Genomic DNA, 26,428 nt, shown 5'->3' on the forward strand with positions numbered 1-26,428 from the left:
CAAAGATGGGGTGCATGTATCCCCAAGAACCCCTTTTCATACAGCCCATTGCAAACAAAATTGTGCCCCATGTGGGAAATCATGTCCTGGCAAGCATCTAGGGAGTGCCATTTGCCATTGAAATGTAATCTCCCTTCTGTTTTAGATTAAGGAACAGTATACAGTCACTTCCTGCTTCTAATAATGGAGTTTAGGGGCTTAGAAAGTCTGGAGAGGGGCAAAATTGCATTAAAAGGTATATGGAACGTAGCAGGTGTCAGAGTCAAGGCAGAAGATGGAAGCGAGTGTCAAGGTTCTTCTGTAAATCACTTGACCTTTGTAAAATGCCTTTTAGAAATGCTTACTTTGAACCTCTCACTCACAATCATTATTGCCTAGCTCTCATCTTTCCACAGGAAAGCTGTAGGTCAGACCGTGGCATTTACCTGTTCTTCCCTTCATGTGTGGCAAATATGTGGCTCCCACATGATCTTCAAAGGTATGTGAGGCAATAATGCCCAAAGGGTGCAACACCGGCTAGTAATAAATCTTGGACTTTTGGGTGGAACAATATTTATTCATCAGCAAAAAAGGGTTCTGAGGCAAACAGATGTAGAATCCCTAGTTTTTTGTGGGTTTTTCAGGCTACTTGGATGTGTTCTGCAAGGCTTTATTCCTGACATTTTGCCAGCATCTGGGGCTGGACTCTTCAGAGAAACGTGGAATCTCTCTCCCAAATTCATTTGCAGGGAAGTCACATTGAACCCTGCTTGCCTTATTTCCCAAGGATCAAAATGTAACTGCCACTCAGCTGGCAAAGATGGCTGGCTGCTGCTGCCAGGATCACTGACTTGACCTGTTTTTCCTCTCAGACTTTGACTTGCCTTCTGCCAGTTCTGCTGGAGAGGGAGAAGGAACGGTTGGGGAAAGAGATCCCAGGCTACATTTAAACCATCCATCCTTGATAGATTTTCAGTTTCCACTACAATTTACTTACCTGAAATGAGGCATAACTGCTTGTGTAGCTATATATTTGTTCTTGTTCTTGTGTGCCTTCAAGTTGCTTCTGACTTATGGAAACCCTATGGTGAACCTATCATGGGGTTTTCTTGGCAAGTTCCTTCAGAGTGGGTTTGCCATTGCCCCCCTTTGAGGCTGAGAGAGTGAGACTTGCCCAAGGTCACCCAGTGAGCTTTCACTGCTGAGTCAGGATTTGAACCCTGGTCTCAAGCCACTTTGCCATGCTGGCTTGTCACACACACACACACACACACACACACACACACACACGATATACGCACAACACAGGGAGCTCTGGTGCCACAACGAACTACCATTCCCAGAATTCCACAGCACTGAGGCCTGGCAGTCAAAGTGGTGTCGCACCGGATTATTTCTGAAGTATGGATGCAGCCTGGTGTAACTGTGGAGATGACATCGAATTGTGTTCCTCACAGGAGGCATCTGGGCCCAGCGCCTCCTCAGACCCAAGAGCCAGACCCTGGGCGCCTGAGTGGCTTAGCATGGCTCTGCCTAACCCCCCCCCCCCGCAATCCTGGAGCAGGGGAGCAGGCGTCCTCCTTTTCTAGGACATGCCCTCCTTCACTTGGGGCTTCTGTCCAGGAGGCCTTCCAAAAGTCCTCCGTTCTGAGGAGGACTGAGCCCCATGCGATGACGTTGGGCGTGTCCCGCTTTCTTCCGCTCATGATGTCCTCCCTTTTCCTGGAGCGTCCTCCATTTGAGGGTCCGGGGCCCTCCTTTGGGGGTGGGGGAAACAGGAGGGAAAGAAGAGGGCCTTCCCTGGAGGGAGCCCAAGAGCAGCAGCAGGAGGGCCCTCTGGCTGAGTGGGCAGAGTCCCTCGCCTCAGAGGAGGACCAGGCCCTCAAAGCGGGAGGCGTTCCAAGGTAAGAGCTAAGCCAGGCGCCCTGCTCCAAAGGGAGGCCATTTCCGCAGCCTTCCTCGGCAGAAAGGGAGGAGGCGTCCGGGAAAAGGAGGGGCGCCTGGTCCCCTGCCTGCCCCCGACTCCCCCCCCTCAAGGCTGCCCTTTCCTCCTGAGGCGGGAAGGCCGGGTCCTCACTGGACCCCCTTTAGCCCTCCTCTAGACTCCCCCATTCCCCCCTCCATCGGGGACGCCTCCCCCTCCCTCCCTCCCTCTCTTTCCTTCCACAGGCGCCGGCTCCTTTGTGCTGCCAAAGCCGGTGGGAGGAGGAGGAGGAGGAGAAAAGAAGGCCCCCTCCTCCCCTCCCCTCCCCTCCCAGGCCTCCTTTCTTCAAAGGGGCAGCCAAGGCCTCAGGAAGAAGAAGAGGAGGAGGAGGAGGAGGAGGTCCCCTGCCCAGCCCTCCAGCCAGAGGCCCCACCGGCCACAGAGGCATCACGGCTTTAAGCGGGGCGGGGTCCGGGAGACCCCTCCTTCCCTCCCTCCCTCTCTCCCTCCCCCACGTGGCCTCCGAGCTGCTGCTGCTGCTGCTGCTGGACTCCGGAGCAGCGCGGGCGGGACAGACGCTGGTCCCAGGCGGAGAGGAGACACCCGCCGCCTCCTCCTCCTGCTCCCCTTCCTTCTTCTGGGGCTCCTTTCCTTCCTTCCTGCCCCGACCATGACCCAGGGCACCCGGCGACGACGACGGAGCCTCCTCGGGGCTGCCCAGCCTCCAGGACCCAGAGCCGAGGAGTGAGTCCAAGCGGAGGAGGAGGAGGAAGAGGCGAAGCCGGAGGAGGATGCCCCGCGTGGTCGGGAGCGCTCTGGCCGGGCTGGGGCTGGTGCTGCTGCTGGGCTGGGCTTCCCTGGCGGGGCTCCGGAGCAAAGCGGGGCTCTTGGAAGAGGAGCGGGCGCCTCAGCCCTCGCGGCCGGGCACTTTGCGGGCGCTGCTGACGGTGCCCCAGGAGCCTTCTCCTGCGGAGGGGCCTCCTTCTCCTCCTCCTCCTCCTCCGTCGGTGCGCGGCGGGGTCTTCTGGAGCCGGGCGCTGGAGGCGCAGGTGCCCCGGGGCTTCTCGCGGGCCTCGTCGGCGGCGTGGCTGCGGGCGGCGCGGGGCTCGCGGGTGCTCTCCTTGGAGCGGGGCGGCTGCGGGCGGAGCTCCAACCGGCTGGCGCTGCTGTCGGACGGGAGCCGGGCCTGCGTGCGCTACGGGATCAACCCGGAGCAGATCCTGGGCGAGGCGCTCTCCTACCACTTGGCCGGCCTCTTGGGCATCCAGGAGCGCCTTCCGCCGCTGGCGCTCTCGCGGGTGGGGGCGCGGCAGTGGGCGCTGGTCGGGGAGGAGCTGCGGGGCTCTCCCTGGGCCGAGGGCGCGGTGGTCAGCCTGGCCCGCTGGGTGGAGAACCTGACGGAGGTAGTGGCCCCGGCGCCCTGGCGGGCCTCGGGGGCACCGCTGCTGCCGGGGCTGGGCCCGGGGGCGCTGGCGGGGCTGGGCCGGGCGCAGCTGGTGGAGCTGGTCCAGTGGAGCGACCTGATCCTCTTCGACTACCTGACGGGCAACTTCGACCGCCTGGCCAGCAACCTCTTCAGCCTCCAGTGGGACCCGCGCGTCATGCACCGCGCCACCCGCAACCTGCTGCGCGGGCCCGACGGCGGCCTGGTCTTCCTGGACAACGAGGCCGGGCTGCTCCACGGCTACCGGCTGCTCTCCGCCTGGGAGCCCTACCACGAGCCCCTGCTGCGCTCGCTCTGCCTCTTCCGCCAGGACACCGCCCGCGCCCTCCGCGCCCTCCACCGCCGCAGGGACGCCGCCCGACAGCTCCGCGCCCGATACCGCGCCCACGAGCCCCTGGCCCCCAGCCTCGGCTTCCTCTCCCCCGAACAGGGCCGCCTCCTCCAGGAGCGCGTCGACCGCGTCCACCGCCACATCCTCCACTGCCGCGCCGGCGCCAGGGCCAAGCAGACCGGGCAAGGGGACGCCCTCTGAGGAGGACACACGGCCCCGGGCCGCTCTCCGCCGGCAGAAGGGACGCTGTCGCCTCGGCCTCGGGCTGAGGGAGGATGACCGGCACCGCTTGGGCTTCCGCAATCATGGTCTCCAGAGTGTCTGACTTGCGCCTCTTGGGTTTCCGCAGTTGAGCCAGGATTCGAACTCCGGTCTCCAGAGTCTTGCTCCATCGCTCCAACCACTAGGCCGCCTTGGCTGGATGTACAGGATCAAGAGAAGCCCTGAGTGGTAAAAGGGGGGGGGATTTCCCCCCTCCTCCCACCTTAAAACCCCTCTGGCTTGGAAGAAAAGCGAGGCTGGGTCCTGAGACTTTCTGGTCGAACAAGCCCCGAAAGAAAGGGACTGCTGAGGGCCTTTTGGGGGGAAGGAAGCTGAAAGAGGGAGCCCTCCCTGGGACTCTGCTCAGAGACATGCTTCTGCTGGGAGGAAAGAGAGCCCCCCACTTTGTGCTCAGCCTCTCTCTCCTTGTGACCCAGCCAGTCCTGCCAACTTCTCCCATCCCTCTCCTCAAGAGATTGAGGCGCATTCTCCCCCCCTTTTTTAAAGTAGGAGGTAGAATGCTGGCCCTCTGCTTCTGCACTATTGTCTGTTCTAAGACTAGGCCAGAAAAAATCACCTTCCCTTGCACATTTTTGTCTGAAATCATGTCCCAATCTGCATTGAGAGACCAGCAAAGGGCCTGGGAGTATCTGATGTGTAGTTGCTGGCATTGTGGAAGGGCCACTTGTCCCTTGCGGATACCCCATGTGAGACCAAGGTACCATTCTAATAAGTATACCTTTTAAGTCCTATCTATTTCACTCTTATTAGTTTTACACTGGCTTGTTCTTTCCAGTGTGTCTTTCCCTTAAGAGCTTCCCTAAAAATTCATTTAAAATGTTTAAAAAGTTGTCTGTAGTTGGAAGGAACCAGCTGCCGGTTTTGGTCCAGAGGAGGGACCAGAAGTCACATCTACACTCTTTACAAACATCCTTTAAAGACTCAGCAGCATTTGCAGTCCAACATCTGATTCCATGATCCACTCTGGGGGCTTTCCCCCCCTTCTGGATCTTCTCAGCTTTGCTGGACGTAGACTTGATCCCCAAAGTTACCAAGTGTGTAGAAAAAGTCCCAGTTCCACTGCCTCTTCATTTTAATCAGTCAGAAGCATCTGGAAACACTCCTGTTTCTCAGCGTGTCTGTTTTATATGTAACCACTACTGTACAATAAAATAATTGACTAATGGGCTGACAGCGGAGAAAGGATTCCCAGGTTTATAGTATTGTCGGTGTAGTAATATTTTGATGCATTAATCTGGACGAGGGGGGGAAAATCAGTTTCATGCACTTTACTTTGACTTTTCTTATTTTTTATAAAAAGACCTTTTTTATTTTAAAAAACATCTGCAGTTTAGGTACATGATGTATGTTCTTAAGCTCTTCTGTAACATACTAAAGAAATTGATATTTCAGTAAAAATGTGTTAATGTTTTTGCCTTTTTGAGCTCAGGGTTTTGGTTTTCATTCTTTCATGAAATGGCTGTTGTTTTGTCTTGACATGGTTCTTTCCATTCATCGTGTTACTATTCCTTTCCTTTGTTTAGTTCAATAGAAGGAGTGATAGAAATAGTCCATACATTGGTGAAACAAAGGGGAATATCATGTTTGAATCTAGATTTGCTAGATTCTTATATTCTTGCCTTAGTGTATCCAAAACCATATCTGTATCAAGGAACACCTAACACACATGCCTTGCAACTACTGCTGATCTCAGACTATATCCTTTCCCAAATTTCCAGGAAAATAATTTCCTTTAAGACAACAAAAGAGTTTTGATGCAGCCAGTTCAAGTCTCTGCGTAGACTAAAATCCTGCAAGCTGCTTTCCACAAACCCTGTTACAGTAGTACCAAAGACTATAAAACAGGCGCATCTTAGACTGAGTGCCATATTCCACAGCTGTTAATTTCTTTTCCATTTTGGTTTCTGGGAAACCAATAACAAATGGAAAAGTTGTTCATGCCAAAACCTTTTAAAAGTACAGTTTAGCTCAGTTTCTATCCTGACCCTGGTGGGAAGGAATCTAGAAGTTGAAATGAAATGTCTTACTGCTGTTCCTAAGGGTTAGTGATCCAATCCAATGAGAGAGATGCTTGAGCATCTCCATCCGCATCATGATTCTTGTCTGGGTCCTTGGGAACTGGATGGGCTGTTCTCTAGCATATATGTGTGTAGATTTCCATGTAGGTGAGATCAAGCGGTCAGTTGTGACTCAGGCTTTACGGATTTCTGAAGTTTGAGCAGTTTTGAATTACAATCTTAGAGTTAGAAGGGATCCCAAAGGCCATCTATTCCAACTCTCTGTGATGGAGGACTACACAACTAAAGCACACCTGAAGAGTGCTCATCCACTCGCTGTATAAAGACCTTCAAAGAAGGGAAGTCTGTTCCAGAGTCAAACAGTTCTTACAGTAGCAAAGGTCTTCTAATCCTTAGGATTTTCTTGAATTAGTCTTTGAGGAACCATATGCTAACAGTAAATGCATAGTTAAACAGAGGAACTCACTGCCACTAGAGGTAGAGATGGCCACTAACAGATGGCTTTAAAGTGGAGAGTAAGTAAGTCATTTTTGGCTTATGGCAACTCTCTCATGGGGTTTTCTTGGTATGATTTGTTCAGAGGGGGTGTGCCTTTGCCTTTCTCTGAGGCCAAGCAGGGATTCAAACCCTGGTCTCCGGAGTCATAATCCAACACTACAGCAAAAATGCTCTCAGTGAATACAAGCCTGCCCAGTCCAGGAGCAAAAACGGTTTGACTGGGGAACACAAGAGTGCATTGTTGCACTTGTATTCTGATTGTGGGCTTCCCATGGGCCACTCCTTGGCCATTGGCACAGAATGCTGGAGTAGATAGTCTTATGATCTGAAGCAGCTCATCACTTATGTTCATAGGGAGGCAGTGTGAAATATAAACACCAGCTCTAAAGAGAGGAGTATGAAAGAAAATAGGTTTGTTTCTCCCCCTACCACTCCCACCTGGATAAATGCCAGCTATAAGGATTTATCAGATAGGAATGTAATCTCGATCACATCTGGGGCAGCGTATGTTTTTGCAGATGGGAAGCCAAAGTGCAAGCTGTAGATACCAGATAAGTGACTGTAGCTGACATCATTCTGAGCACAAAAATGTCCTAAGAGCACTGTGGAGTCCCATTGCCAGTAAAACTGTCCCCTTTGTGACAACAATACCTCAAGTGATGGGGCTGGTTTGAACCATCCTACTCATAATTGCCTAAGAGACAGAGAGCACAATGTTACTCTTACACATGTTAGACACTGGATTTTTAAAATACGTAGGGTTGTTAACTAAGCATTGTTCTCCAACCTTATAACTGCCTTAGAAGGCTCTTTCACTCCACTGCATCAACTGACAGGGCTCTTTATTTAACTCTTATTTATAGCTCTGAGCTTTTTATCACTCAGCACAATGCACAGAGTCCCATGTGGCGCTCCTTTGCCATTTACATGATAATATACAGTTTAACTGTGTAATTCTTTTTAGCGCCATTTGCCAGCGTGAGTTTTGCAACGCTCTCGGATGCAACCGTTTCAAGATGCGTTCACCTAATGAAAACACATTTAAATAATATAGTAGAGGCATACATTTTAAACATTGCAAAGCAGGCGGCAGAATGCTAGAAACATCTTAAGGTTTCCCTTCTGCTTAAAAGTGTTGCTGCGAATATCAACACAATCACAGTTTCCAATTGCTTAATGCTGCAGCAGTGCCAGGGCCAAGATAATTACACCTTTCACAAAGAAGCACAAGTTTCCTCCTTGGTGACTGGGAACGGTTTCAAATTATACACAGGGCATATGTTCAGAAATAAGAAAATAGTTTTAGGTGGATGATGCTGATTGCTGCAAGAAAAGGGGGGGGGGAGATAACTGGGCTGGATTCAGAGCACTTGAATAGGTTTTACCAGGAATACCCACCAACTACTCTGCTCTGCTCTTTGGAGTATGATAAGATCCAAAATCCCAAAACAATGATCCCTTTATTGGGCCAACCAAAATGCACAATATACACGTCGCAAGCTTTCAAAGCTCCACTAGCTTCTTCACCAGGCAAAGGTGTTAAAAATCATACGGGAGGGGAAAATGTGACAATGTTTGTCACAAAGTTGCCTTTTGTCAAGGTGTGGCTGTTTTCAGTTCAGGTGGTACTGGAGGGACATTAATGCAGGGCAGACCTTCCTCCTTCTGGCTGTGTTGGGATTCCAGCAGATTTTTAAAAACACAAGTTCCATTAGCAGGACAAAAAGAAATGCTTGTGGCAGGGGAAGCCACACTCACATTGTCAATATATTGTCACAGGCCACATTTTGCCTACTCCTGCTATAGGAAATTGCTATAATAGTTAAAAGTGGGATCATGATGCTAAAGTTGTGTAGTGTGTAAGGGCTCTTGATGGCACAGTTATCAATTGTTACTCTTCAGACAGAAACCTAGTGAGGTGATAATCCTATGACTATCTCATATCCTTGGAGCCACAAATGTGGTCTCAGGTGACTGGGCATTTCCTTTCCCTCACTCCAGATTTTCTTCACCTAGCTCTCCAAAGAAAAAAGATTCTAATCTAGCATCCAGCCTGAAACACAATACTATTGAACTTCTATAGGGACGTCTAGTAGGTAAGTATGGCATTTGGTCATTTGAAGCCTTGGTAGGAACCAGGCCAGAGTTGACTGTCTGCAGCCTCCCAGCTTGTGCTACTCTGGCGTTACAAATGGACTCTGCAGTTCACTGCTTAAGGGAAACAGTTGACTGCAGATTTCAGGATCACTGACCATTCTAAAACCCAGAGGTGTTACTTGCCTGACAAAGGCTTTTAAAACACATGCTGAAGACAAAGGGCAATTCACTTGTTTTCAGCATTGTTCAAGCAACAGGTAGACAGCCTGACAGAAGGAGGTTCAAGCATAATTTTAAAACTATTGCAGTTGTTCTACTTTGGTCACTGAACTCAAAAACAAGAGCATCCCTTTGTTCCAAAAAGAGAGGAGATCCACTTCTGAAAAAGTGTTGAATTCAATTCAGATTAATTATGTACAATCAGATGCTAGAGTTTTGGCACTGTCCCTGCAACGATTCAGCAACAGCCAGCCAGCATGGAAATGAAACATTTAGTTTGAGAGTACATCCATTAGTATCTGTAGTAAAAAGTAATCCTATAATGAAAATAGCATATGAATGCATGTGGAATTTCTAATTTTGTGGGGCAAACAATACTCACACTGTCTTATGACATTTAATGATGTGTTTTGGAATTGTGGGGAGAAAGTACTGTGGAATTCTCTGTATATTATTCCGTTAGTGCCAGGGATCTTGTGTCTCCCAAAGATAAATCCTTGCATTACTATCAAGGAACACTCCTTCACTTATTTCCTTAAAACAGTACACTCTTTTATACATTCTTGGCCAACTACATTCCTTGCATTCCAGCGCCAGGGCTTGATACTGTCACTGTTTTTCATGCAAATATACGACCAAATATCAGAAAGCAGACCTATTAGATATATTAGGTAGCTTGGGATAGTTTCCAAGAAAATAAGAAATGTGGCAAAGAAAGTATATCTATAAATTTGCCTAACATAAGTTACCTTGCATTCTCAGAACCAATGCTTCTAGTCAGTAACAACTGGCTAGCGTTTTCCATTTCAGTGGGCAATGACTCCACGTAGGTTTTGCTTGAACCTAGGGAGCTATTCAAAGTACTGAATCTATTTGAGTGAGTAGAGTTTGACACCCTTGGTAGTTCTAAAAAGTTCAGTCTAAAATCCAGAGTAGATTCACTGTTCTACTACAGTGTGGAAGTCACCCATTGTGAGGACTACTAATTAATAGCAGGAGGATGGCCAACTGCTGCATGTTGGCAAAGCTGTATCCAGCATACCAGTCCTGATGAGACCTTCAGGTTTCTGAGCTACTGGGTTGGCTCCAAAATGTAGCTGTCCTTAAAACACATCCATTTAAAACAATGGGGCTTCAGTTAGTCATTGAATTTCCATTGCTTTCATTTGGCCTACTCTTAAAGATGAGTGCATGTGGAACCAGCTTTTTAGCTATGGCAGCCTGCTGTCCTCCAGATATTTTGGATTAAAACCCCCACAATCCATGGTCATTGGCTGCTTGCTGGGACTAATGGGAGATATATTGTAATCCAAAACATGTAGAGTGTGCCTCTGATCTTTAATTACTGACAAGCGTCCAAAACACACTGCAGAAATAATCCAGTTTGAGAGAACTTTAACTGGTCTGGCTCAATGCCAGGGAATTCTGGGAACTGTAGTTTTGTGAGATGTTTAGCCTTCTGGTGCCACAATAAACTACAATTCCCAGGATTGCCTAGCACTAAAACAGGGCAGTTAAAGTGGTCTCAAACTGGATTATTTCTGCACTATGTTTTGAACCTAGGATCTGCCTCTGCTGTTTCAATAAAGTTATTGGTGATGTAGAAAATTGAGAGCCAGCATGGTGGAATGATTTGAGCATTGGACTACAACTCTGGAGATCAGGCCTTTATCCCTGCTCAGCCATGGAAACCCACTAGGTAATCTTGGATGAGTCACACACTGTCAGCCCCAGAAAACCGCATGATGGGTTTGTCTTAGGGTCAACATAAGTCAGAAATAGCATGAAGGCACACAACAAAAATAAACAGCTATAGAAGAAGGAACTAGCAAAACTATGAGTATTCATTGTCTAAGAAAACCCTATGAAAACCTTATGGGGTTGCCATAAGTCGACAAGCAACTTGAAGGCAGTTACACACACAATCAGTGTAAGTAATCACCATCTCTAAAAACTGGGATTCGTACAATATTCTATTGCTTTGTGACCAGATGTTATTTACTAAAATTGTTCATGTATAACCTTTGGATAATCTGGACTGGATCAAAAAGATTACTACTTGCATTTTCATGTACTTCGTATGTGGCCATATTTGAAGCTGACATTAAAAACTCAGTAGAATGTAATATATTGTCAACTTACCCTATGGGTTGCTGTGAGATGAAAGCCATGGGTAGGTTGGTCACCTTTGACAGTAGCTCTGTAAGGTGGTGCATCTGAATCTAAGTACAGTTGGCCCTTCTTATACATGGATTTTTTATACACGGATTCAAGCATCCACAGTTTGAAAATATTCAAAAAATAAGTATAAATTTCAAATATCAAACCTTGATGTCCCATTTTTTTTATAAGGGACACTGTTTCGTTATATCATATTTAACGGGACTTTAGCATTCACATATTTTGTTATACACAGGGGATCTTGGAACCAAACTCCAGCATATAACAAGGGTCCACTGTAGTAGTATTTCTGAATGCTGAACACTACTGTCCTGAAAGACACCGTGATTTTTTTTTAAACACAGTGTGAAAGTACCTTCTTAGACCATCAAGAGCCATAACTTAGTGATGGCCAAAAGTCCTGGGTTCAAACTCCACCAGATCCAGGTAGAGCTGTGAAAGATTCAGCCTGCAAACTGTTTACTGTTTCTAAATTATAGATGAAGCATGGGGAACACAGCCCAACACAGCCCTTGGATTTCTCTAAGTGGACACTCCTGTACCACCTCAGAAGAAAGATGAGGCAAAAGTACAATTGAGGGGTGGGCTTGAGGCTGAGACTCAGTTGTTTGGCCTTCCCTCTCTTTTCTTCACCCTTGCTTTCCCTGCATAAGGAAAACACAGGAAGAGTGAAACCAGGCAGCATTCAGCTTCATTGCCTCTTGTAATCACTGCCCCTTGCTGGCCATTCAGCCAATGAGCCAATAGTACTAGGGGGCATAATCTCAACTTGACATCAGAGACATGGCTTCACCTGCAACATTATCCAGCCCACAAAAGGGTCAAGAGGAAGGTATCTGGATTTCCAGGCTGAAAAGGTTCCCAACCTCCAGTGTAGGCAATATTGGGCTATGTGGACCAATTTAAGGCAGCTTCCTTTCTAAGTGCTAGAGAGAAATATACATGCATAAATACATATGGCAGTTCTCTGTCTCTGAAACCCACCTATCCCTGTTTTAAATTAAACTTTATCTGCACTAACATAAAAAAGAGTGTTTCTCCTGAATGTAGAATAGGTATGAATAGTCAGAATGGGTATTATGTAGATTCATATCTTGGCTGCTCAGGGTTTGACTCCGTGGTGTGACTCCTACGAGGTCACTATGTCATTTAAGAGCTGAATAAATATTGATCACATCACTTACTTTAAAGGACATCGTTGGGAAAATCTTGTTCCACTACTGCCAGAATTCCCCAGAGTGGAAGCTATTGTAATGGCTTAGAATGCAGTGTTAGTGCAAGAAAGTTTGCCCGGATAACCAGGGCTCTGTCTGAACATATAATGGTTTTGAAATGTTGGCACGGTTGCAGGCTCAGTGCTGAGGGGGGAGAAAGACAGCAGTCTTATTTGGATCAGGGGTTGAGGGGTACAGCAGATTCTATTTTTCATATACTCTCCCACATACCCACAATGATTTGCTTTCTTTTGAGTTTTGTCTCCTCGACAGTGATGAATATTCACTAGGTTGCCACTCACATACTTGGTGGCTGAGGTCCTGAGATCCATTTACTATGTTATTCTAGAAACATGCTATTAAAAAATGAACTGCAGCAACAACAGGTCAGACTGTATAATCAACAGCTCCTACTGTGTCCAAGAATGATTGGCAAGAACCAGTTATCTGACCCACAAGACCTTTTACCTGGAGGTTGCTAGCCCAAGGCATTAGCTGCCACTGTTTTGTCTGCACTGAGGACATCATCTAGTTTTCCAGCCATTTTAGACACAAGGCAGATGTATAGGCAGCCAGCTATAATGGGAGACTGTAAGCAGACAAACAGAACTGCTATGGGCAACATTCTGTACTTTTTCCTCGTACTCACAGTAAATTTAGAGTAAATTGACAAAAAAAGGTTACAGCACAGCAATCAAACAGAACCACCACTGGTTTTATACTAGTGTGACCTTCTGTCAGGACTATGTGCACCACCAGTCAATAAGCACTCCAGGCTCTTCACTTGCATTAATTCATACATCTTTATGACAACTGCTACAAGCCTGGCTATATTATTATCCTGAAATTACAGAATAGTGCTGAGAGAGAGTGGCTTACTGAAGGCAATGCACAGTTCTTGACAGAACTCCAAGCTTTCACTTCGTAGCACATGAAAGCTAATGGTCTTTTTTACCATTATGCTGCACCTACCTATCTCCGCATACATAAGCTCACTTAAGGAACTGCTGATTGGCAGAACATGCATATGAAGAGTGTCACTTGTCTTTCTGCTGCATGAAGCCTTTTGAAGAATGTAAGAAAAACCCTGGTAGACCAGGTGGAGGTCAAACCAACTCCACCGTTCTGTTCCCACAGTAACCAACTAGATTCTATCTGGTTGGGAAGCCCACAAAAAACACATGAGAGCAACAACATTCATCTGCTCATATTCCCAATCAGCTAATATTGAGAAGCCCACTATCTCCTACTGGAGGGAACATTTAGCCATCATGACTTCACCCAAAGTCATATCTCATCACCATGTAGTGTACATCTACAGTTGTGAAGTTAAATGGTGACCATGCTACACCACCCTTCTGTTGAATATTGACCTTGTGCAACTAACTGTGTATCTCTCAGTGTGCCTACTTATGGTTGCATTTGTAGTAATGCACAGTGGCTGTTTCTGCAATCCCAGTGAATAAAGTGATGCAGTCAAAGCAATGACAAATACAGTAGTTATACACCATCCAAGAATATGCAACTGTTGGTTACTAGAGTCAAACTTATTGAAACAACTATTGTCAACACATAGGTAAATCTAAGCAACTTAATAGCTCTATTCTAGTTGCAGCTAAGAACAAGATTTAGGCCCATGTGAAATGGTGACACATGTGGATCTCCACTTATACAACAACAAGCTGAATACACCCATTTCAGAATGGCCAGAAAAGTACAACTGCATGTATAAGTGAACTTATACATATGCAAGACACCAACAGAAGTCCAGCCTGTTGGTCATTGCTAGTATCATCCATGAAGTTGTCTAATTTACTTGTAAAGAAGTTCAGAGTGGAAGCCATCACCACATGATGCAATAGAAAATCCCATCATTCAATAAAGCTCCATATGAAAAAGTATTTCTTTTTTCTTATCTGAATCACTCTCCAGTCAGCTTCAATGAGCTAGGTTGAGTTCTGCTGTAACAAGAGAAAAATTAAACATTCTCCTTATCTGTAGCCTGGGTTCTGATACTTTCAGGCATTCCCTAAAGGCCTATGTCCTCCACTGCTCTGTCTCCCCTTCCTGTATAGGAGCAGATGTGTGCAAGCAGCAGCCCTGCAAAAAAAGGCTGGGATTGGCTAAAATGGAGCAATACACCAGGTGTTATTCAGTCATGGCCACAAAGGCACTGTGGGAGCATTTAACATGATGGGTGCCTGCAGCCATCATTTTGGTTTCTGACTGTTTTGATGTGAATGCTGCTGCTTTGCATCATTGCTTCACAGTAAAGGAAGGGGAGGCAATGTAAACAGAACCACCACCCCATCCAGGAATGGCTTTGGCTCCTTTCATGAGGGCAAGAGTGGGAAGGCAAGGCAAGCAAAACTTCTGTCACCCAGAAAGGGGCAAGTACTGTTGAAGTTAGCAACTCACATTGTCATATTTTTCTTTCTCCGGTATGATTTTTAACTCCCTTGCCTGATGAAGAAGCCACTGGCATTTCAAAAGCTTGCAACATATATTTTGTACATGTTTTGCTTGTTCTAGTAAAGGCTATCACTGTTTTGTGGATTTTGGATATTATTGTACCTCCACACCTGGGAAAGCCTCACAGCAATTCATCCACTAACCAGGACATTGAAGTCACTGCTCTGCTGGGTTCTATTCTTCATGAAAACACATCTGATCTGAGTTCATCTGCCACCATTGATGTGCCCTGGTCTGGAGCCGGACCTGTCCATCCTCTGCCTCTTCCTCTGCCTCCTGCATACAGGCAACAGCAGCTCCAGGTGGAAGTGTCTCAATGAAGGTAGCAGCCGAGGGCCAGGGCTCCACTGTTTCTTTCTCCTTCTCCTCTTCCTCCAGCCACTTCACTGGGGTTGCTGCTGCTCCTGTTGCAAGGGGGGGGGTAAGAATATTTCCTGGAGCTGCCACTGCTGCTTTGTGTGCCTGAGCCAGTGTGGATCATTGGCATTGGTGTTTCTGGTTGTCCAGGCAAAGCAAATACATGTGCACCATGCAGGAGGAAGAGAAGAGGCCCTATGCATCACCTTAAGCTGCCCCGTCTGCTCCTTGCCATGGCCCATGCTGCCCAGCCCAAGCCCTTCTGGCCTGTCCACCTGAGTTTCCCTGTGAGTGCTCTTCTCTTCCTCACATTCCTCCTCATGGCTGCCCTCATTTTACCTCAGAGGGTCTTTCTTCACCCTGGAGAGGAACAGCTGCCAAGGATGGGCAAAGAAGATCCTGTAGTGAGCAGAGGGTTGGATATGGTGGCCCATGAAGTGCTTTCCAACTTTATGATTCTATGTGTTGAAACACATAGCACTTTGAGGTCTTGTGGAATTCACCTTGTCTAGAGTTCTCCTCATCAGCATAAATCTGAGTGGATAAAGTCCATTTTATCATAAAAACTATTTCCCCAATACTATGGTCACGTTCACAATTATTTAGGAATGAGGTCTTATTAAGCTAAATGGATTTACCTTTGCATTCATAGAATTGTATTCAAGTCTTTTACTCCAAGACTCATCAGGTCTCAAATCCCTACCTTCAAGCTGAGTCTCAAGTCCTTACAAAATGCTTTCAAATCAAGTCTCAAGTCGAGTTTCAAGTCTAGGAGCCACTTTAACAGGAAAAAAAAGGAGGTGGAATGTGTTTCTCAGAGGGGAACTGTAAACACCTTAAGCAATGGTGTTGCAGTGGGGGTTGAGGTCTGCTGTGCAGTCTATTCCTACTGCACATCAGAGGAACTTTCTAAAAGCTTTAGAAGGATCCATCCACCTCAAGTTCATTGCCTAACACATTTGTTGTTCCTCTCTGAGAAATGCACCCTGCACTCTGGGGCAGGCCTTGCCTGCTGTTCAAACTGAATTACGTCAGCAAGTTGGTTGCTAAAAATATGCATGTCAAAAGTCAAGTCAAGTCAGTGCATCATTTATTGCTGAGTCAAGTCCAAGTCGAGTCATTGCATCAACTTGAGTCCGACTTGAGTGAAAGTCAACCAACTTGAGTCTACATCATGCTGAAAACCTCAAAGAAGATGGCATCTTCAGCCATTATATATATGAAGTACAGTAGATAGATGTGCATGTACTAAAACTCCTTAATGTGTGAGAGACAAAAACATACTTGGAAAATACTATCTATTGTTGTGAAAATAATATAAATATAACAGAGTGCTAGCAACTAGTCTCTCTAGCTATGCATCCATTAAAGATCTAACAGTGATTTGGGGTATATCAATACTGGGAGAGATGAAAGGAAAAGCGGCTTGTTATTTTTTCCATTTTCCAGTCAAAAGTGTTTTTTTCCCCTTTCTACCATGCATCAGCAAAATCCTCCAAAATCCTAGGAAAGCAGCAGATACACAGGCGCGTACAGAAAGTGGCATTAACAGGCTAATAACACGGTGCATTTTGTGGTGGCTTTGAATCAATTCTTGCATCAGAATTTCAGCATAGTACAAAAGAAAGGTGGCTCATTTCTGCACTTGTATATTTCAGTTGTAGAAGTCATACTTTAAAAAAAATGTGTCTGTCTTGCTATCTTCCTCCTTTGTGCCCTGCTGTGAGGAAGAAATGCATTAATAAACTATATTTCAAAGCTGCCAATGCAAAAATATTCTCCTGTGTATGATTTCCTGGAACTATGCTGGGAACCTTTCAGTTCTGTTCTTTCAAATTGCTGTGTATTGTTCCGCTGTTTTCATTTATAGCTATGTCACCTTCAGATTTCTGAAAGTTTCCCCTTAAATGGTGCTTTCCTTTGCATGGCTAATATTGTATTTAAAAGTTGCTAGTCTGGCAAATATTTTTATATTGTTCCCTAACTAATCTTTCTTCTGACACAAAACCACATGGCTTATACATTATAGATGTATGTGAAGGTGAGGATACTGACATCACCATTTTTTAGACTTGATGTTCATTTCACAATGGGTTTAAATTTTAAAAAGTATTCCTTTTTTCTTTTTTACAAATTCTTTTGCCTAGCTTAGTAGAGAGAATGTCAGTCACCAGATAATGAATTGGCCACATCTATCATTGTTTTCATAGTTGCAAACTGCACTGTAAAACAACCTGAACCAATGAAATCATGGACCTTTGGGATAATAATTATTTAGGGTCTAAAATTTGGAATTTTGCACTATTGTCAATTTCCCAAAATGAATGGGGATAATGTAGGAAAGAATTCAGTTACTGTAGGTAATTTTAGACCCTGGATCTTCTGAATAATCCTAACCTCCTGGACTGAAAAGCTGAAAAGGTAGAAGTGCTCTTCCACAGATGTGGTGATGTATCTACCTCAGAGGCCTCTGTTATGCCCACAAAAACCTCCACAGATGAATGGGTATTACTACTACTACTACTACTACTACTAAATTTTATTTACATACCGCTTTTCCAAAAGTTCAGAGCGGTTTACAGAGAATTAAAACCAGTTACAAACACATCATAAAAATAGATAAAAACCAGTAACACAATATACACTATACAAATCTAAAACAGTCATTCAATAGTGTGAGGCAGAGAGTCGATGGGATCAAAATACACAACTTCATTTTCCAGAGGGGAAGGCTTGACAGAAGAGGGAGGTTTTAAGCCTCTTTTTAAATGTTTCCAGGGGGGTGATAGCTCCCAGGTTGGAGTGTTCTAGGAGCATGTTAGCCTTTGATGTACACTATTTAATTTCTCTGCCATTTGTGGAGGGAACTTCTTTTTAAAACCCACAAAGCGGGGGTGTCACTAGGAGGTGCAGGGGGTTCAGGCCACACCAGGTGAAATCCTGTTCCCCAAACATCAGTCTTTTGGCATAAATGGGCTGTGGCATTCACTTCTGTCCTTTTTAAATGCTAACAAAATTGTATGAGCTCAGTGGGAGGAGAGAGGAGATAAATACTTAAATAAAAACTTAAAATTTAAAAATTTTAATTTTAAAAAATGTTAATTTTTAATTAATTATGCAATTACATTTTTTAAAATTCTTTTAAAATGTTCTTTAAAAACATAATGTTACAAAATTTTCACTTTAACCACATGAAACTGTGTATATGTAAATACATTTAAGCTGTACATATGATATTGTAATTTAAAAGTATAATTTTAATTTTGCTTGTTGTTTATGTTGCAACTATTGCCATTACATTCAGTGATATATAGGAATTATGACTGATGAGTAACATTAAAAAAAAATGGTAAAGATTCTGTATGGTGTGGAATGCGAGGAGCTCAGTGGGCGGGAGGGTGTACACCATGAGTTCCCACACAAGGTGACACCAACCCTAGTGATGCCACTTCCCAAAACATTGCTAGATAAAGTGTTTTAAAAATTCTACACCTATCACACACTCTGTATGGAATAAGCCAGTATTTCTCAAGACATTTGGTATTGAGCATAGCAGAAGTCTTCTAGAGAACATTGTGTTTTCTGAGCAAACATATGCTGCTGAAACCATCCCACTCTTGAAGATAAAAATATAGAGCCCATTTACATTAACACTTGGTTGTAACATTAAGGTAAATTAATGTCCAGACACTGACATTGTAGGCTGTGCCAACGTAGCGGATATGTTTCACACAATAATCTTATGACAGAACAGGTGTTGTTAATGCATGTGTGATATCTGTCCCACAAATATATCCCCACTACCCTGTGCCAGGATATTTCTTATGCAGTATAATCAACTACCTACAGATCTCTACGGCCCTCTTCAGACCGGCCATTAAGGCCGGCCTGGAGACTAAGTCAGGGTGTCACGTCCAGATGACGCACACCCTGACTCCTCCCCCAGGATGCCATGGCACCACATGCTGCTCCACATGGTGCTGGTGTCATGGTGCTCCTCTGGCACTGTGCCCATACGATGCAGCGCCAAAGGAGCACCACCAAGCCACGGCAGCATTGATATGGTGCTCTTTCCAGAGTGCAAAAAGGAGCTATTGGAAAGGCTGGATCGGGGCTGTGGCATGCGGTTGCTGCGGCCCCAATCTGGCTAGTATCAGAGTGGTCTGTCAAGCCCCTTAGATTTCTGACAGAACCAGTTTTAGTTAGCTCAATGTATTTTCTTTCTATTGTGAAAGCAACTGACTACAGTATTTCCAAACTTCTCTCTGCTTGGTTCTAGGAGGCTCTGTAGACCACAAGCTAAACACAAGTCCACAGTGTGATACTGCAGCAAAAGAAAAGAAAAGGAAAAAGATTTTTTAAAGCCAGTGCAGTTCTAGACTATATCAACAGAAGTATAACGTCCAGATCAAAGGCAGTATACATTTTTATACTGCTTAATAGTGAACTCAGCACTCTCTAAGCAGTTTACAATGTGTAAGCCCATTGCCCCCAACAAGTTGGGTACTCATTTTACCAACTTATGAAAGGATGGAAGGCTGAGTCAACCTTGGAGCCCTAGGATTGAACTCACAACGTTGTGGCTGCAGTACCTGCATGTAACCACTGCGTTACCAGGGCTCCTTTTTTGGTATTCTCAGCTCTATTCTGTTTTTCTCATTTTTAATTATCTGAAGAGCTGTCATGTAAAAAATAGAGCTTGTTTTCTGTTGTTCCAGGAGGTGAATAAATATGTTCAAATTAGAATAAAGATTCCAACTAACCATTAAAAAACATTCCTGATGGTAAGAGCTGTCTTACTGAATAATAGGTCACCCAAGAAACTGGTTGCGTCTCCTTGTTATTATGTGTTTTTAGAGTATTTGTTTAAAATATTTGTATAGCCCACTCTCAGGAGTTCTTTACTGTGTATTCTTGTACAGGCAAGGAATTGGACTAGATAGTTTTGGAGTAATTTCCAACTATATAATGACTGCCCCCTGCATCATGTATCAGCCCACCGCTCTGTCCTCGCTGTATTGTATTGTGTTTTTAATAGATGTTTTAATTGTAATTTGTTTAATCCTGTTAAACAACCCTCACTTGCTCCTCCCCTGCCTTTCTACAGACATTAAACAGCATTCCCAAAACACTGACAGCCATTAGGTATCTGGAAGTATGACAAATATGTTTGCAGAATTGTGAGGCCTGGGGCACAGGATATGTGTGCATGCGTGCATGCATTTATGAACTGCTGTATCACTGGCTTTTATTTTCAGAGGAGAGAGAGAGTGTGTGAGTGAGTCCTATAGGGAAATTAAAAGAGTGGTAATCATGCTTAGGTTCATAAAAAGAATTACTTTTTTAAAAAGAAAAATCCATCAGAACTACTAGCAAGGAAAAAGAAAATTCAAAATTAAAGAAAAAACCTAAAACAGGTTATAATAAGTTTATAATAGTCTGGATGCCAGGTCAAGGCAGGAAGTAACCCAAAAACTGAGTTGCATAGATCAGTTTAGTGATGTAATCCTACAACAGGAAATATCTTGAAGTCATGGTAATAAAAATGAAATTAAGAAGTCACTGAGGCGGGTTACAAACCGCCATTAGGGACGTCCCGAGGACGTCCCAGTTTGGAAAAGGGGCGTCTCTTCTAGACGCCCCTTGCCCTATCACGGACTCAGTCCGTACAAAATGGCAGCGTCCTGTTCATATGGTCACCGCCATTTCGATGTAATGGACGCTCTGCGTCCACACGTGGCGCACCAGAAGTGATGTTGCAAGTGCGCCCTTTGGTACTCATGGTGCCTCTTCCGAGGCCTGAGAAGGAGCGCGATTTCCGCGTTCCTTCTCTGCAGCGTCCAGGAGCCGCGCCGTTTAAAGGCTGCAGCTCCCGGACACTGCAAGCGGCGGCGGAGCCAGACCACCGCTTTTCAGCGGTCTATAACCTGCCTGAGATCCTAAAGAAAGGAGACAATATATATTGCTCCAATTTTGGTCTACCATAGCACACTTTCCACTTCATGAGTAAATCCCATTTTAGGTGAATAATTTCTGCGAGGCGAGCTGGGTAGAGTCTGATCATGATAAATCACTAGGGTTTGCCTACAGTTTTTTTAAGCTGGCCAAAGTTCTGCTGATGTACAAATGGCACACACTCCAGTCAATCCAAGACAAAGCTCACAGTTGCCCATATCAGACAAATTATTCTGGCACATGGCAGGGGAAAAATCTCACAAACTTGTCTCTCCATCCCTGGCAACAAAAACATAATAACAAAATGCTACCCTTTCATGACATCCAAAGTTTGCCTGAGGTAGCTACTTCACTCTATCTAATGGTAGAGCCAGCTCTGTCAATCACTACTCTCTCAGGTACTGTTTTTCAATGTGTTTGGAAGGCTATTTCAAAACTAACAAGCTATTCATAGGCCTGGCAGCCACTTGATTATAGCTATTATTTGTCTCTTTTCCAGCAGCTTAATTAATCAAACTAAAATAAATTCTAGTATTACCAAAGGTGCACCCTAGATATGTGTTATGTGCTATAGATCAGGGATCAGGCCGCACTTTCCCCACCACAGCTATATATTGTATGGTGTGGATTTTTGAAACATATGCTTCAGCTAGGACATTATGGGATGAGCCCCTTTCTCACTGCAATCATCTTAGCAAACATAAATGGATTCATACTGGTTTCAGAGCCCTCATAATTGTGTGTCCCTTCCATAGCATGACTGGGGCTATTCCACCTTCGATGATCCCTCAGCTCTCTTCCAGACTCCCCCTTAACCCTGGCTGCCTGACCTACTCAGCATTGCCCTATAACACAATTTAGCAATTATGGCAATGTGATTTAGTGAACTAAAGAAAATAGAAAAAGTAAGAAAGGGAGGAGAAAACCATCATATTTAGGGATAGTGAGGGGGAGGGAAGGAAGAGGAGACTGAGTCCACTTGACTACCCAGTCTTGGGACTGCAGCAAGGATTAATGCCACAATGGCACAATTGGGAGCTTATTGATGTGTGTTCCCCATCAATGACAAGGGATGTTCTAACTATGCCTTGAAGGCATAGCAGCAACAATTTGGAGGGGACATCATGTGATTAGTAAGGCCAAAGGCAATACTAATGCTAAATGCCAACTTTTTTTTCTGATTTAAAAGACTTGTGTAATAAAATCTATAGTCAGAAATCCATTCTGTATAATAACATCTACCCTGTCATTAGAATTCTTTCTCTGTGGACAATAAAAAGTTCTACAGTAGAACTGAGATCCTGTGAAATAGTTGGCATACATTATTATTGTCCATTTTTCATCATCAATGAGGAGTGAGAATCATGATTTTGTAATCAATGCATAGTTGTAGTTACTTCTGACCCAACTAATTACATGCAAATGTAGACAAAAATGTATTGTTCAAGATTGGTGAAGATGTGTTAACAGCTCAACACTTATTCCAAAGTAGTCTGGAAACATCTGCTCATAGAGAAAGAGGATTTTTACATTCTTCTATAAAAAAAATTAGGTACCTGACAGGTTCATCTTCACAGCCTTGAAATGAATGGAATAGTTTGAGGAATACAAAGTAACCTAGTTTATGCAAAGGTAGGTGGATTATTTTACTTATAACAAGATTTCTGCATTCACAGTTCTTTCTCCTTGAGAAAAGAAGACAATCCATCACCAGCAGTCTTAGGAAAGACAAAATGTTCCAGAATTGCAGTTTTCTGTCTAGAATTCTCTCAGCAGGTGTTTGTTAGAAAGACAAATCCAAATTTGTAAGAATGCTTTGTTTTTCTACACTGTTGTAGTATGTATTGATTTTTCATTTTTTATTATGTTATCATTATCTGTCTGAACCTGCTGATGATCTGATTCCTAAGATCTGAAAAACAATGTCTGGTATTCCGTATTGTAGTTATTGATTTGTATTCAATATGAATGCCACCCCCATGCATGCAGTTAAACCCAGCCACTATAGGTTGAAGAAAATCCATTCAGCTTCCAATCACGACGCAGGAAGCACAACCTAGCACAACCTTGTTTCCACCCACTTCTTGTAAGTGATCTAGCCTGCAACAAAAAGAAGCAGAATCTTCTTGCAACTGCTTGCTTGCTGGCCGGAGGAGATGGAGACATTATCTTGCTTACCTCCTAAATGAAAACTGAACAGATCCCCTTGGCCCATCCCAAGAGCTTGACCGAGGGTGAGATGTTACTTACAGATGTACCTAAGTAGCCACTCTAGCATTCTGGCAAATACTTTAAATCAAACAACCCCATATGGAGGGGCAACACCAAGACATTTGGCTACCTAAAGGAGTATGGCAACTGGCACATAGATGCATGTATGCATGTGTGTATGTGTACACACATACACACCCTATCTCACACAAGTCAGAATGCTTAATAACCAAGCCTTGCCAAAATGACAGAGTTTTGTGGCACTTTAAAGAGTAGGGTCACCTGCAGATAGCCACTAGTAAAAGGTAAAGGTTTTCCCTTGATATGAATATCTAGTCATAACCAATTGTAGGGGGCAGTACTTATCTCTGTTATTAAGCTGAAGAGACAGCATTGTCTGAAGATGACTCTGGTCATCATGTGGCCAGGATGACTGCACCGAATGCTGTTATCTTCCCACCAAAGTGATACCTATTTATCTACATGCATTTGCGTGCTTTCAAACTGCTAGGTTGGCAGAAACTGGGACTAGTAATGGAAGTTCACCCCATCACATGGGCCTTGAAGTGTCAGCCTTCCTATCTTGTGATCATCAGAACTGGCATTAACCACTAAGCCTATCCCTAGCCCTGATAAATGTCAGCCTATTCTCTTTCTTAAGTTGCATATCCTATGGCAGTTGTTCCCATTCCCACCTCTAACCATCTCCAAAATACACTGGGAGTCTGCCCTTGAGATGTGGAGTGGGGAGGGTAATTTAGTGACAGATGGACTGTTAGAAGAGAACATCCATGAGAAAGGTCACATCTTCATTCAGCATATCGTCAGTAGGACTTCCTAGGAAGTGCAGGGGAGATGAAGGCAACGGAGGCAGACGTGGGCTTTTGCCCCACCTATATCAGCAAGTCCTGAGAGACTTTCCAGGTTTAAAAAACTCACAGCTTGTCCTGGAAATTTATAGCAAATAGACTAGGACAGGAGGGACATCACTTGGATATTGAAAAAAAATCCTGATGGCTGCAGGTACCTTTTTACAGTACAGTACAATAAAACCTTTTTATACAACTCCTATAATATCCTGAGGGTTTTGCCCCATCTGGATGAACTTTAAGACATTTTATCTGGCAGCCCTTTCTTCAGTCAGATGATGAAGCCATCCAAGTTATTTTGTCACATGAGGCAGAAAATTCAACAAGCACCTCTCCCCATTCCTGGAAGTGAAATAACCAAGAAAATACTAAACAATTTGCTGCAGATTAGGTTTCTATTCTTTTGGCAGATTCAGATGAAGGTTGAGACATAGAATTTGATCAGCACAACCAGTAAGTCCTTGATGCTGCTGGACTTTAGGCTAAGGTTGAAGTCTAATCCACTGGTTCACGCTAGCTTTCAGTTTTCAATTTGCTACTGAGAAATTGAAAGTACAATCCTCTAGGAAGGCTAGGGATGAGGAGGCACTACAAAAGACACAAAGGTGGCAAAGGATAGATTTTAAAATATTGCTTAAAATAGTCCACTGGATGAGAGAGTAAGGTTGCCTAGCACAAACAATGTTCCAGTCTGAGAATATGCAGTGGGTTTCTATAACATTTACATATTTGGCACAACAATTGCAGCAATGCTGTGGTTAGGGTAGCAGGGGAAAGCTTTGCATTTTCCCAAGTACAAAGCACTGCTGACTGATTTTGACATTGCTGTGATAGAACCGTGACCTCAAAGAAGGGCTCATACCAAATGGGTAACAGGTGCATTGAACTCTTCATGCAAAATATCCTTTATTTATTTTAAAATGTATTAATTGCCTTAATTAATGGTTTCTTATCAAGGCTTATCCAGATGTACATTTCAAAGAGCTTTGAATTCACATATTCAAAGAGCCTTGAACTCACATATTTTCAAAGGATAGTATCATTGCCTACAAATTACAGTGCTTTGGAGAAACAGTGTTCAAGGTTCTTTAAAAGGTACAGCTCTAAAGATAACTGGTTTGATGGTATTCCAGATTGCAGAAAATAGGAAGGAGAATATATGGTCTTCTTTCTTTCTCTGTACTCTTTTCCTCTCCGCTTTGTTTTCTGTTTCTTGACAGGTCTAACTACTTTGTGAGTCTCCACATTTCCCCTTGACCAAAATTTCACTTTCATGCCCCACTGTTCTGTGTCTATTTTTCATAACTGCTCCAGGAAGGTAATTATACCCTCCATTCCTCTAATACATCAACTGGTACTTGCATTTCTTCACAATGTTTCTGTTTCATCATGGTGTCTTGTCTGCCTCCTATAGAATATCTATTAGAATGTGAGGGATCAGGTTGTACTCCATATTTAACCATTAAACTTTCCCATATGACAGGGAATTGGATTAGATGGCCCTGCAGACCCTTCCAACTCTATGCTTCTATGCTGGATGGGCTTTGGTTAGTCACTATCTCTATGAGATTGAACACATGAGTCAAAAGGCCCATTTTCCCCCTGGCCAATAGTTCCAGGCTGGGATTGGGCAGTCTGTATGCTGATTAGGTTGTTCCAGACTGACCCCAAAAGCCATTGTCCTAATCTTTTAAAACTGGCTGAGACAGTTTCCTGAAAACTCCACCAGAACAGCTGGCAGACCACACGTTCCCATACCCCCTTACCTGTCACTGCCACCACCACTGTGTTCCCTCTGAAGGACCCCATTGGGGCCTGTGGCATTGGAAAGGGATGCCTATCCATGTGGGTGAAGCCAGCTGCCCCATTCCTGACCTTACAGCCCACAGTGGGGACTTTCAGAGGGAACACAGTGGTGGTAGCAGGTATGGAGCACCCAATGGTGGCAGCTTCACAGTGTGGCAACAGGAGGGTTTCTACACCTGCCCATTGCTATACCAGCCCAAGGACCGAAATGGGTTGGGACTGCAAATGGGATACTATGGGGCTGGCCTGTGGTATCCTGACCGTGGGCCTACGCCCTAAGTCTCTACCTTTTTCCTATGACAAAAAGAACAGGGGACCAGGGGGAAAATATTAGCACTGCCTTGGTGGAAAGGCACACTATGACAGTAGTAAGTAACAAAAAGACCATATTACAGATGGATTGCTTCAAGAGAAGAAGCCATAGTCCTGAGGTTTCAAGACCTGTTGATGGTCAGGGCTCATGGAGGTCTCTAACTCATAGGGTTGCCATATGTGGACTGCCAACAAGTGAACAATATGTGGACCAGGTTCTGTAGGCTATAGAGTGGGCCCTTGGTATCTACTGAGGTTG

At 44.6% G+C, this 26,428-nt stretch overlaps 1 protein-coding gene across 1 annotated transcript; it reads left to right on the top strand.

Moving 5' to 3' along the window:
• The first annotated feature begins 2,166 nt into the window (after nucleotides 1-2,166).
• Nucleotides 2,167-5,207, top strand: FJX1 (four-jointed box kinase 1). Its single transcript, XM_042446686.1, has one exon. The coding sequence runs from the start codon at nucleotides 2,695-2,697 to the stop codon at nucleotides 3,877-3,879; it is 1,185 nt and encodes a 394-aa protein (XP_042302620.1). The 5' UTR covers nucleotides 2,167-2,694; the 3' UTR covers nucleotides 3,880-5,207.
• The last annotated feature ends 21,221 nt before the right edge of the window (nucleotides 5,208-26,428 follow it).

Source organism: Sceloporus undulatus, chromosome 1 (assembly GCF_019175285.1).
Source record: "Sceloporus undulatus isolate JIND9_A2432 ecotype Alabama chromosome 1, SceUnd_v1.1, whole genome shotgun sequence".
NCBI classification, from domain to species: Eukaryota; Metazoa; Chordata; class Lepidosauria; order Squamata; family Phrynosomatidae; genus Sceloporus; species Sceloporus undulatus.